Below are 13,493 nucleotides of genomic sequence, written 5' to 3' on the forward strand. Positions count from 1 at the left end.
CTTTTTCACTTTTTATCTTGCTTCTCCTCGAACCTACGAACCATGTCTTTAGTGTATCGATCATAAATCAGGTTGATTATTTAGTTTGATTTCACTTGGAAATGAAAAGTGACTCTTCTAGGTTTCCAACAATTTTAAAATCATCAAACATAGTGTTTGATTGGTAACAGTTTTACAAAGTTTTACAAATATAGTCTTAAAATTTATCAATTACAAAAGCACTGCTAAAAACTTTTCTCTTAGTCTTTTTTTTTTTTTTTTTAAACACCACTTGTTTTCATTTCATTAAGATAGAAACCAAGTACATAGAGATAAGGATTATGAGAATCCACAGAGTAAAACACTACAACAACAAAGGGCATTCCCCAATGCCTTACAAAGATAGAGAAAAAGATAGATAGGATTAGTCAATAATGGTTCCTCCAAAGCTTTGAGGCAAAGGCTAGCTAGCCTTTTGGTATATGTGAGGTCAGGGATCATCGACATTTCTTCCATGAACAGGTCAATGGAGGAACATATAGCCACTGTCTCGGACAAAGTGACGTTGAGGAAGGGGTCAGAGCCATGGATCTCACCGGTATGAGAAGATCTACATAAAGTAGGACTTTGACAATGGTTCGAGCAATGTTGGTTATGCTCTAGTGCTTGAAATCGTTACTTAGTGTTGTCGTAGAGTGAGATAAAAGCTCAAACTCATAGCCATACTCAAAGCTCTGACAACTAGGAACCGGGATCCATATACCATTACACGACAAGCTAAGGTGTTCATAAGACAAAGCCGTAAGGGATATACCTACCAAGATTCTCGGATGATTAAAGCCAAGCCATAGTAACAATGATGCATTACTTCTCAGATGGAGTCTTCTACCATAGAGATTGTAATCTTGATCACAACAGCGGCTAAGGTTTGGCCATCGACATAAAGAAACTGACCTGGATTCTAAGGGATAGAAAATTGAACTGACATGTATTTTTTGACTTTGTTGAACTGACATGTATTATTTTTGACTTTGTGGAACTGACATGTATTTTTTGAAAATGGAAAATAAAGTTATAAAAATGGCTTCTTGGATTTTTCTTTTTTTTTTTCAGAATAGCTAAATGGGTAAAATGATATTATCAGTACTATGCTTTTGGATGTTAAAAATATTTGACCAGATTTTGTTTTCTTCTTTTCTTTAACGAAATTGACTAAGTTTCTCAAATTTTCATTTGAGTAAATGATATAAACAAACGAAAATTCCAAAAACTATCTTTTAAATTTCCTCGACAATTCCACGAGCTAGTAAAACAAGTAAAGTAGTATAACATACAATAATCCACCAACGACGACTTTTAAAACTACTAAAAAACAAGTGCAACAAAGATGTTCTAAAAGCTGAAATATTTCCTTATAACATATCATCATTCACCCAATTGAAGAGTGGATCCCATTTCATCCGTTTCCTAGGCAGCTACCTACGGGCTACGTCTCTAGAATCTCAAAGTCTCCGGATCCAAAAAGTCTTCTTACCTGTAGCACCAATATAAACTCATTAGTTCCTTTGTTGAACTCTTAAACTAAGAAAAAAAAAAAAAAAAAAAACTCTTTAGTTTGTTTTCTTTACAAGAACTCTTAAGCTTACTTATCAGTTTCCATTAAATTCGATTCTGATTGACCTGGACGAGGCTTTACCAGAAAGAAAAAAATGGGACGAGGACCGATGGCTTCAGATACAGATGATTTCTACACTTCTGGCCCATACCATCTTACATCTATTGATTGGTAACATAATTATATATTTATTTAGTATAACTTCCTTTTAGATCAATATCGATGATACTTGCTCATTTTTTGAAGTCAGTATCTATGCAGATTCTAAGTATAACTGATTGGTTATTATTATTTGTAAATAGGACCAATTCGCACCACCGAACCTCAGTGGTATCAAGTTTGGTAAATGGAGTGTACACATTAGAAAGGGACAGGCTTCTCAGCATAAAAAAAAGGTACAGGTACAAGCTTGGCTTGCGCCATGCTCCGAAATCACTAGCAGAGCCTTGGTGGGAGTTTTTCAATTTCGAATTGATGTATACCTTGACTGATGATGACGGCTCCATTTACGGTGCCGTTTTCGAATACAAGAGCTACAGCGTTTACCAAAATAGCCCACACGTGAAAGTTCCACATTACGTGATGGCCTTCCGCGGCACGGTTCTAAAAAAACGGACTTGGGAGTTTGATTTGAAACTTGACCTCCAATGTATCTTTAACACCCTTCATCAAGGTGGCAGGTCTAGGCACGCGGTTCAAGCAGTTCGTAGTATGGTGGACAAACATAGCCAAAAAGATGTATGGCTCGCTGGACACTCTTTGGGAGCCGCCCTAGTGTTGCTGGCGGGAAAGACCATGACAAGTGTTGGATTCTTCCTCGAAAGTTACATATTCAACCCACCCATCTCGTCTATTCCTCTAGAGCAGCTACCTGGAGGACATTATCTTAAAGATGTGTTTCAAACCGCCAAGAGTGTCGTCAAAGGCACCATAGCCATGACCTTAACCCATCTACTGCAGGTAAATTGAAATCATCTTTAAGAGTCAAGATAACTGGTTCAATTAACTATGGGCAGTTCATTCATTATTAGTCACAGTTTCATTCATTTAATTTTAAAAGTTTATTTTCTTACAAGAAACCGTTTTTCTTAAATTATTACAGGGTCAAGAGGAGTACAATACAAAAACAGCATCGTGGATACCTAATTTATATGTGAACCCAAAAGATCCAATCTGTGCAGGATATATTGATTATTTCAGACACAGAGACTTCATGTCTGAGATCGGTGCAGGCCAAATAGAGAGATTTGGTGCTAGAAACTCAGTTAGAAGTCTATTGGTCGGAATAATAAGAAGATCCCCCTCGGATTTGTCAAAAGAACCTCTTCACCTTCTTCTATCAGCAGATATGACTGTGAACAAGAACGAACCGACTAAGTCTACGACAGCTCATGCGCTTCACCAGTGGTGGGAGAAAGACACGGCCATGAGGGAAAACTGGGAAAGCTGCTGCATTAGGCCTTACCATGATGGACAGTTGACCCTAGAATTTTACTCGGTATTAATTTTACTGATCATACAAGTGGCAGCAGATGGAAATGTTGAGTTTCACCACCGTCTCAAACTATTTGTAAACCTTGTTCTAAATTTTTTATTAAAATTTTACTAGATATGTTATATTTAAATTCGATTTTCATACCAATTTGAGAAACTTTACAGTTTACACCCAATTCGAGAGTGGATCCTTTTTTTTTTTTGATAATGAAAGTGGTAATATGTCTTAGGAACGACATTTCCACTATGGCCTACTGTTTTGTTTTTTTTTTCCTTTTCACTTCAACGTATATTTGCATGTGATTTTTCGAATTTATATATAGAAAACATTTCATAATGATACAAAAAAAAAAAGATAATGTCCATATCTACTCGATCGATTCTATGGTCTAAATTGGTTGGATTTGATAGGAACAATTTGTACCACCGAACCTCATTGGTGTCATGTTTGGTGCAATGGAACGAGACAAGCAAAATAACCCGTCTTGTTGGTTCCGTCTCATTAGCATGGTGGGAGTGTTTCAACTTCACTTTATATATATGAAACCCTAATTGACGCATCTGATGGCTCCATGCATATAACCCCAACTCGATAGTACCTCCATGCTACGTGAAACTTTCCTAAGTCTAATATTGATGATTTGAAACTTGAATTCTGTGTGTTATTCAAGAAATCCACTTTTTTTTTTGTGGTACCACGGAAACATAACTGTCTGGATCGCTGGCCAGTTTATAGGACTAGCTAGGAGCTAGCCTGGCACTACGCACGAAAAAGACCATGTCAACGTCTGGATTTCCCCGTCCAGGGCTTACATCTTTAACCCACTTATCCCCTTGATTCCTCTAGAGCAGCTCGTTGAGAGTAACAATCTTAAATATGTGTCTGGCCTCACCACGGATTTCTTCAAAGCCGGCATAGCCAAAATCCTAGACCTTGATGATGAGGTCGACTAGGTGAGATCGCGAGGTTGGCTACTGGATATACTCAGCTAGGCGTATGTTGTTCGGAGGAGAGAAAATTGGTCGCCGTCTTCTTCACGAGAGCATCTGCATTAATATTTACCCGTCGGCCTTTACGATGGTAAACAAGACTAGATCGTCGGATTTTTACAATGATCATGGGATTCATCAATGGTGGAGTCATATGCTTAACGTCAACATTTTACAATGTTTAATTCATACTAATTTTCTCAATGGCTTTCAACGCTTCGATCAGTCCTTTCTTCTCAATCGAATAATTTGTTAAATTGTATATTTTCAAAATAAAATTGTGTTTCTTTGATAAAATAAGTTCAAATGTTTTCACAAAGTTATAGTGATTATTAAAACCATACCATGTTTAAATAATTGGTTTAAGGCGTCTCATATATTAATGAAAATTCCTCAACATACCATCTGTTCAAGTTTTTCTCTCCAAGACTCCAACAATGCCATTAATAGTTTTCTGTTCCAAAACTTTTTTGTTTTTATAAAAATAACACAAACACAAAAATTGATTGTAAGAGTTAACTATTTTAAATTTAGGGTAAGAGGTAGCTAGGGCTTAATGTTTCCGATTGGTTTATGGTTAATTTTGAAGGTTTAAAGTTTAGTTTTAATTTTGTGGTATTTTTGAAAAACAAAATTAATGAAATTTTTGGAAAATAAATCTAAGAATAATATTTGTTGAAAATAACTCATTTTAGTAGTAGTAGTTATGGAAATTTTCCTTAATTTAATTTATTAACAATCTGTAAATAAAGTAATTTTTAATACACTCATTAATGTCTTCAAAACATTATAACTAGTTTCTTTCATCCGTAGCAATGGGCTTCAAGGGTCGCCACCATAATAAGGTAACGTACTCATTCCATTTAGGAATATTTGACGTTTAATTTTAATAATTCCACAAAGATTTTATTTTAAGTTGTTTTAAAATTCTAAATGTTTTCTTAGTAAAATATCCATACTAATTTAGTTTATTAATTTTTGGGTAATTGACAAAAATAATACCATTTTAAGTTTTTTTCTACAATTAGCATATATTTTTAAATGTTCCAAAACTAGCACCAAATTATATATACAAAATCAAATATTTTTCTTCACAAAATAGTTTTTCCTTTCTCTTCATCCTTCTCCGACGCTTTATCTCCTCCAAAATCAATCACATATCAACTCTGGCGTTTTACCTCCACGCCGAATCAATCCGACGAGTCTCCAATAAGAATATTATTGCGAGACTCTATTTTCAGGTAGAATCCAAGTAGTGTTGGATCTCGCTACGATGAACACTGAAATCGATGAGAGTAAGGAGAAACATGTGGGATCGGCGGCGTAGGTCCAGTGAAAGGCTGACGGAAGTGGTGGTGGTGGTGGTGGTGAGAGCGGAGAAGAGCATGATGATTCAAGTGAAGAAGATTATGGCTTATCTCTTTCTCAATGCTACAGATCCGATTCACCACCGAAGAAACTCGGTTGAGATGGATTGATAAACTCGGTTCATGATTAGGAATACATATATACTCTTATCATTTGCTTGTAAATTTTTCTGAACATTTGCTAAAACTATGTGCGAATATGACGTGTACTGGGAGGTTCATCAAGAGGATCTACAACAGTTGTTGCTAAAACTATGTGCGAATATAATGCTGGATATTCATATTTGTTGTCTTTATTATAAAACACCAACATGTGCACAATATCAAATCATTATACATCACTAATGGAGTAATATATGATACAATAAGGTAAAACACATATAAAAATATTTAAAAACACATTTTTAAAAATTTAGGAAGAATTTCATAGTTTTTAGGAAGGCATTCTTGAATTTAGGAAGCCTTTCCATAATGACCTGAACTCAAACTTCATCATCATCTTCATCATCAACTCTCTGCTCTCTTTTCTTCCCCTCTATCTCAAGACATTACACAAATTAAAAACACAACAAAAGATCGAGTATCAATCAATCTCAAGAACATCAACAAGTTTCTAATGTAAAGAAAATTTCCCTCCTGAGTGTTCTAATTATATAGCATAAACATCACATGATCGAGATATATCTAAAAGAATCTCTTTGTAGCTGCATCTATATCAAATCCTTCTACTCCTTTGACTGAAGCAACACCTCCTAAAAACATGGCTTCAGCTCTGCATTGCCCAACCCAAGAAATCAACCTAAACACACATTAACATGAAAACAGATTCATAAATTGATTTGCCAAAGCTTTTTTACTTGTTCCCGTAAGAGGAATGAAATCATCCACAATGACCCATTTCAGAAAAAACATCAACAGCAACATGTCTAAAAAACTTCTCACTGTTACAAAGGACACCATACATATCAAGCAGAACCATTGATACTTTCCCCCAATCATCCGCTGTAATTTTAGCCAGAAGACTCTCCTCCGCAACACTCACTATTCGTCGACGACGGAAGCACCGTTTAGCTTAATTAAACTCTGATCTATGATCGAAATCCGATGAATAAAGATGCTTTTGATGTGGATTTTGTTGTATTAGAATCAATTGATCGATTTGGCAATTAATTGAAAATATCTGAGATCCAAAATGAATATCTCAGTTTGGAATCTTCACTGCAAGCTTCGTCGGAAATTTAAGATCCAAAATTCGTGAGTTTAATTATAGGAAAAAAATGAATTTTATTATTTAAATTAAATATTAATTTCAATATATAAAGAGATATAATGTTAGTTTTGGAAAATTTGAGCATGTGTGCTAATGTTGGAAGAAAAACTTAAAAAAGTGCTATTATAGGGTATTTCTCTTAATTTTTTCCATAAAAAAGTTTAGTTTATTAATTAGACAGATAAAATATAATATTCTCTCCATACTTTCTAAGGTAGCGTTGTCTCCCCATTTTTCAGAACTGTTGTTCAACATTACAAACTGAATATGATTTTCTAGGGTTTTGGTTGATTTTTGTGATGAGAAGTAATAATGTCGTTCGGATCTTTTCTTGTTTGATTGTACTTTAAAATTAGGGCTTTCGGGGGAAAGATCTACTCAATCTTTTAAGGTTTTTCTAATTGTTCGTCAGATCCCTAATGTTATGTCTCTGTAAATTTGAGATGGCCTAAAATCTTCTAGAGTTTTTGAACAAAGGCTCAAATGGGATAATGGCTCTAGCAACATTACAAAATCAAAATGAATATAATTAACAACACTAATTAAAAAATAAATATGTGGTTACATATTCATCACATATTGGTCGTAATCGCCTGGAACAAACCAAAAATTGATTTTAGTCTTTCTCAAAAATTGAGTCAATAATTTCAATATAAATAGTATCTAACCTCTTCAACACTGTGTTTCCTAATTTACGCATGATCATGATCGTTCTATGTTTGTACATTTGGTTAGATATTGCCAAAAACTGGCAATTTTCATCTTCTACTATCTCCACCTCATACCTCTGTGGTTGGGATACCTACAAATATAATCATATTTAAGATAATCTCTGAAAACAACCTTGTCAAGGATTGATACGAGTGGTTTAAGAATTTAAGGCAGCTGATTGTATACAACATACATTTGGAATTTGAATACATTGTTGGTTCGCCTCCTTCTTCTTTTGTTCTTTTGTTTTTTAAATTTAGGATATCTATATTAACATTTTTGAAGTACATTTTATCTTATGCCCTTTAAGTTTTGCTTATTTAATTTTTTTTTTACAACATTAATCCCTAAACAATTTCCAAAAATAACATTGCGCAGGACTTCAATTACTAAAACATCTTAAATCGGCCAAAATTTATAACGTTTATTGCAATAAAATCTAGACAATATCTATATATTTTGCTTTTTCCAAAAACTACTCTATCCATTAAAGTTTTATTCCCATAAAATATCCAAAACTATCTTTAGAGATTGTATAATCTCTCAAATTTAAATGATACAACTGATTTTCCATAACAAAAGTTTACAATCCCCATAATTGTAACATCCACGAACCAAAAATTGGAATTTGGGTTAGGGTGTCGATCGACACCATTTGCGGACGGTTTGATCGGTTCGATTTTCATCGTCCGGTTCGTGTGGGTGGTTTTGGGGAAGCCCTAGACCCGACTTTAAAAGGGAAAAGTGACTTTTTCCTCTCTTCTTCAGCTGTTTCTCATTCCTGAGAGAAAAAGAAAGGGAGAAAAGCTTTCCAGTGAGTTCTTGTGAGGTTCCTTGGTCGTTCTTGAGAGATTTGTGCTTGGGGAGTGAGATCTGAGGCTAAGGACATGGAAGGAGATTGCTGTGGAGGTTTATGGTCGTGGGTTGGTCGTTTTCCTCATTGATTGGCAAATGTGAGTGCATGACCAAGATCTCTGTTTCTGTTATTTTGTGTGTTGTGTGGTTGTTCCCTTTGGTTGTTTGTGAGTTTTTCGTAGCTCCTGAGGCTTGGATTCGTTCCTGGTTCATGTGGGACGAAAAGGAGAAGCTTGGAGGCGAGATCTGAAGGTTATGTTTGAAGAAAATTGATGCTCGGCATCGGTGTCGATCGACACCAACGTGAGGACGACTCGAGAACTTAACGAGCGTCGGTCGACGCCATGTGGAGGTGTTGGTCGACACCGTTAGGGTTTCAAAGAGTGTCGAGCAGGTGTCGGTCGACACCAGTTGTGGTGTCGGTCGACACCAGTTGTGGTGTCGGTCGACACCAGATGACCAGTGTTGGTCGACACCTTCGGGTATCGGTCCACACCCTTCTGACAGTGACCGGTTTATGTCATGTTGCTTTATGCATGCTCCTGGTTTGTTTTATTATTGTTGTTTGTGGCATGAGAGATCTTATTGCTTGTGTGTATAGCCTCGTAGATGGAAGGATTGCCTCACTAAGTATTTCTGGTAATACTTACGCCTTACTGTTGTGTTGTGGCGCATGTAAAGGCAAAGTGTGATTGTGGGATCAAGGCGATGAAGAGGAGGATGTTCTAGAGGCTCAATTGTTTGCTTTGTGTCTTGTTAGGATGCTAGAGTGGAACTTAGTGGTCTAGAATGGATATTAGGAATGTTGACTTCGTTATTGGTTATGTTCTGAATTATTGATGGAATTGACGTTATGTTATTTCCTTGGTGGTTATTGATTATTGGAGTTGATTTATTATGGTTATCCGCTGTTTTTGATGACTGGGGGTAGGTTGCTAGTGAGCAAGGAATCACTAGATATTAGGTTATTAAAAAAAAATGGGTCGGGTTGTTTCAATAATTATTTTAACATTAATAAAGTTCTTAAAAACGAGAACCTAATTTTCGAATGATTAGGAAACCAATATTCTTAAATATTTAAGATTTTTGAAGTACATTTTGGGCGTATATGCGGATTAAATATTTTAGGAAACCAATTATTTAACAAACAAATATTTGTGAAGTACATGCGGATTAAGTACTTCAAAAATATTTAACAAACAAATTTAAATGATACAACTTAATTCGAATTAATCTCTCAAATCTATTTAAATGATACAACTTAATTCGAATTAATCTCTCAAATTTAAATGATAAATAGAAGGTGGAGTGTGTAACCTGAATTCATAAAACTGTCATAAAATAAAATTTTACAACATACAACATCAATTGAAATAAAATTTAGTGATAAATAAAATATAGGCTCGCGGTGTACCGCGGGTTAAAATCTAGTAGTTTTTAAATGATAAGATTTAGTGTTTAAGATTTAATGTTTAATTTTGAAGGTTTAAAGTTTAATTTAAATTTGTATTATTTTCGAAAAGTATCTTGTAGTTTTGGATCATAAATATAGTAATGATATTTTTCAGGAAAAAAAATCATTTAGTGGTAATTGAGGATATGTAAATAAAGCAATTGTTGATACACTTTTGCACGTTTGACGTTTCAATGTTTAAGAGATGGTCCCATTAATGTCTTCAGATCCTAAAAAAACAATAAATAATACCCACAAATTAGAAGATGGCCATCTCTTCTTTACAAAACCTTTATAATTATAGTACTTCTTCATCAAATTCATATCTTCTGTATTCTGATAGATCCTTCTGAGAATACAAAAAAACGGGTATTTTTTTCTCTCTTAATTGATTTTCCGTTTTCTAATTCTTTTTTTTTTTTTGACAAGGTTTTCTAATTCCTTTTTAGCATTACTGCACCAATTTTTACCATTATTGTTGGTCCTATTTTTTCTTGCATTCGTCAAAGAAAATGATTGATGATGCTCAATTCAAGAACAATTGATGAATAATCACAATTTGTTTTAGATAAAATATGGAAGAAGAAGAAGACGAGGTTATGGTGAAAGAGGGGCTAATGGCTTCTCAAAGAGAGATCTTCAGCATTTCTGGTCCAATCCATTTAACTTCCATTGATTGGTATTATATTTTCTATTTCATCTCTTTCATTTCCAACCACATAATCATCTTCCACAACAAACTCATCATCACTAATCAGCTTTTTTTTGCTAATTCAATGGTTTAGCCATAGTCAACTCTATTAGAATTCTCTAATTGTTCATTTCTTCTAGAACAAGTTGTATTAAAATATTACATTCAAACCCATAAAGTCAACGTAAGTATTTTGATAGGAATAATTCTTACCATAGAACCTCGGTGGCATCATGTTTGGTACAAGCAGTGTACACATTGGAACGAGACAGACAACAAAACAGGATTGGTCTAAAGTCACAAGCCAACCACTGGTGGGAGTTTTTCAACTTCACTTTAGCCGAAACCCTAATCGACGACTCAGATGGATCCATATACGGCGCCGTGTTCGAATACAAACACTTCTTCTCTTACAATTACCATAACACCCATCATTCGAAACCACCTCCTCGTCACGTGATCGCGTTCCGTGGCACGATCATGAAACGGCACTCTCGGTCACGCGACCTTAAGCTCGACCTACGCTGCGTCCGCGACTGCCTCCAAGACAGCACTAGGTTCGTGCATGCGATTCAGGTGATTCAAAGTGCGGTGGCTAAAACTGGTAATGCAGCCGTGTGGCTAGCCGGACATTCTCTTGGAGCAGCCGTGGCTTTGCTTGCCGGGAAGATCATGACTAGGTCTGGTTTCCCTCTTGAGAGTTACTTATTTAATCCTCCGTTCTCGTCGATTCCGATTGAGAAACTGGTGAAGAGTGAGAAGCTTAAACATGGAGTTCGATTCGCTGGAAGTCTCGTCAAAGCCGGAGTAGCAATCGCTGTCAAGGGTCGCCACCATAATAAGGTAACATATTCCATTTAAGAATATTTGGGGTTTTAATTATTTTCACACAGACTTTATTTTGTAAAATTATTAACTAAGATTTTCTAATTTTTTTAATTTAATTTTTTTTTTCGAAAAATATCCATAGAGTTAATTAGATAGAGAAAATATGATTTTTTTTTCGTTATAAAAGAAAAAAAAACTGTTACCTTTTGTTTTTTTCTATCTAAACATATCATTTAAAACAAAAAAAAAACTAATAATAAATACAGTAGAAATTACAAATGATCACATTTTAGGTTTAAAATTCTAAACTGGTATAAAATTTCGAAAATAACAAATTAAGCAAAATAAAACTTCTAAAGCATCGTAGACCGTAGTATAGCAATAACTAAATAAATCCAAAAACGACACAATTTAAATGAAATGAAAAGCGTAATTGTTGCTCAACTTTGTCTTTGAGGTTCTAATCTCTAACAAATATATAGTGATGTGTATTGTTTACAGGGTCAAGAAGACGATTCATTTATGAAGTTAGCATCATGGATACCATATTTGTATGTGAATCCGTCAGATCCAATATGCTCAGAATACATTGGTTACTTCAAGCACAGAAACAAAATGTTTGAGATAGGAGCCGGTAAAATCGAGAGAATTGCTACGAGGAACTCACTTAGGAGTCTGTTATCAGGCGGAGGAGGAGGAGGAGGTTCGTCTTCGGATTCTTGTTCATCAGAGCCTCTTCATCTTTTACCATCGGCGTATATGACTATAAACATTAGCCAGTCGCCTACTTTTAAGAGGGCTCATGGGATTCATCAATGGTGGGATCCGATGTTTAATGGTGAATATGTTTTGCATCAATTTTAATCTCTGACTTCTACAAATGCTTTTGTAACCAGAGTCAAAACTACATATATTTATTTAATAGTTTGCATGTTTGTCGAATCAGTATTTTACCACGTCAATAATAGTCTCGATGATGATCACTTTAATCATGCGAGTATAGAACAGAGATTTCAGAATCACGAACGTTCCATAACTCAACAAGACTAGGATTCTATATAATAACCAAATCATCATATTCATTACCAAACCCACTGTTTCGAAAAGCTAAGGGTTAGATTAGTTCAAAGACAGTGACACTTATTTATTGTTATGGACACTGGATATACACCTGTTGAACAATCACAAAACATAGATTGGCGCAGAGGAGCGATAGAGATAATTTCAGTTTCAGTTCCACTAATACTGGTCGAGCCGGTTGTCCATAATGGCAGAGACAGTGCTGATAAACTCCTCTTCTGTTGTCTCTGGGGAACCTATGGCTTCTGCATCGTGTATGATTTGTTCGATCACAGATTCGTTCTTGAGTGTTTCTCTGCTTTCCGATGGTAAAAGGTGTGAGACCTTTTGCAGAACCTTTCTTGAGAAGCATGGTTGAAATGCGAAGGACACGCGTGCATGAAGGCGGAATCTCCCAACCATGGAATCTCAGAAGATCAATGTCTTGCTCAGAGTCCAAAGATTTGATGTATTCCAATGTTTCTGAAGAGTACGGCTGTTTTGCTTGAGGCCAGTATAGCCATTCGAATGTGCAATCTTCAAACTGCACAAGAACAAATAAGGTGTTTTCAGCTGAAATATTCTGCAGATTTGGAAACCAAAAGTGAATATCAATATCCCTGTTTGAGTATAGTAGAATTGTTTACCTTATTGGGAAAGCAATAGCCATGGTCGATTGGAGTAAGCACCATCTGTCCATCATTTCCGTCTCGGCTAACCAAAATGTTGCCAGCGTGGCGATCTGCATTAGCCAGCCTTATGTCTAGAACCGATATCTTGTGAACCTGATCGACACGAAATACTCCGTATCCCATATCTTCACAACTTCCCACATTGCTCACAAACATCTGCAGTGAACCAATCTTCGTGTTCTCGGGAGAGAAATTGTAACCATTGGGATGGTTGAAATCTTTGTGCAAGCATTTGACCATTGCTGTCGGCGGAACTCCAGCGAAACCAGTTTCTTCATGAGGAAAAGTTCGTGGTCCAATCATGGGATAGTCCAAAATGTAGGCTGCTACTTCTCTGATAGCTCCTTCACCGACCTGTGTGCCTTTCTTTAGTCCCTCGCCATCAACTGAAACAGGCTGTCCGTGCGGATTGTTCACAGCCATTGGTTCCTCATCAATGGGCTTGAAGACAGAGACATACTTGTGGCCAGATGGATCTTGCATAAAGTA

The 13,493-nt window shown here is 35.7% G+C and overlaps 2 protein-coding genes and 1 pseudogene across 2 annotated transcripts; 2 read left to right on the forward strand and 1 right to left on the reverse strand.

Annotated features, from left to right (window-relative positions):
- Positions 1,418 to 3,264, forward strand: LOC104706724 (GDSL esterase/lipase At4g10955). Its single transcript, XM_010422937.2, has 3 exons — positions 1,418 to 1,765; positions 1,897 to 2,554; positions 2,697 to 3,264. Exons 1-3 carry the CDS (start codon positions 1,689 to 1,691, stop codon positions 3,201 to 3,203), a joined length of 1,242 nt encoding a protein of 413 aa, XP_010421239.1. The 5' UTR covers positions 1,418 to 1,688; the 3' UTR covers positions 3,204 to 3,264.
- Positions 10,002 to 12,195, forward strand: LOC104706727 (GDSL esterase/lipase At4g10955-like). Its single transcript, XM_010422938.2, has 4 exons — positions 10,002 to 10,103; positions 10,303 to 10,413; positions 10,626 to 11,268; positions 11,755 to 12,195. Exons 2-4 carry the CDS (start codon positions 10,310 to 10,312, stop codon positions 12,115 to 12,117), a joined length of 1,110 nt encoding a protein of 369 aa, XP_010421240.1. The 5' UTR covers positions 10,002 to 10,103; positions 10,303 to 10,309; the 3' UTR covers positions 12,118 to 12,195.
- LOC104706726 lies at positions 12,484 to 13,487 on the reverse strand (annotated as a pseudogene).

The sequence above is a fragment of the Camelina sativa genome, chromosome 8, assembly GCF_000633955.1.
Source record: "Camelina sativa cultivar DH55 chromosome 8, Cs, whole genome shotgun sequence".
In the NCBI taxonomy this organism is placed as follows: Eukaryota; Viridiplantae; Streptophyta; class Magnoliopsida; order Brassicales; family Brassicaceae; genus Camelina; species Camelina sativa.

Coding starts and splice junctions, on each gene's coding strand:
- LOC104706724 (XM_010422937.2), top strand. CDS start 1,689: ATGGGACGAGGACCGATGGCTTCAGATACAGATGATTTCTACACTTCT. Junction 1,766..1,896: donor CATCTTACATCTATTGATTG/GTAACATAATTA, acceptor ATTTGTAAATAG/GACCAATTCGCACCACCGAA. Junction 2,555..2,696: donor CCTTAACCCATCTACTGCAG/GTAAATTGAAAT, acceptor AAATTATTACAG/GGTCAAGAGGAGTACAATAC.
- LOC104706727 (XM_010422938.2), top strand. CDS start 10,310: ATGGAAGAAGAAGAAGACGAGGTTATGGTGAAAGAGGGGCTAATGGCT. Junction 10,414..10,625: donor CATTTAACTTCCATTGATTG/GTATTATATTTT, acceptor GTATTTTGATAG/GAATAATTCTTACCATAGAA. Junction 11,269..11,754: donor AGGGTCGCCACCATAATAAG/GTAACATATTCC, acceptor TATTGTTTACAG/GGTCAAGAAGACGATTCATT.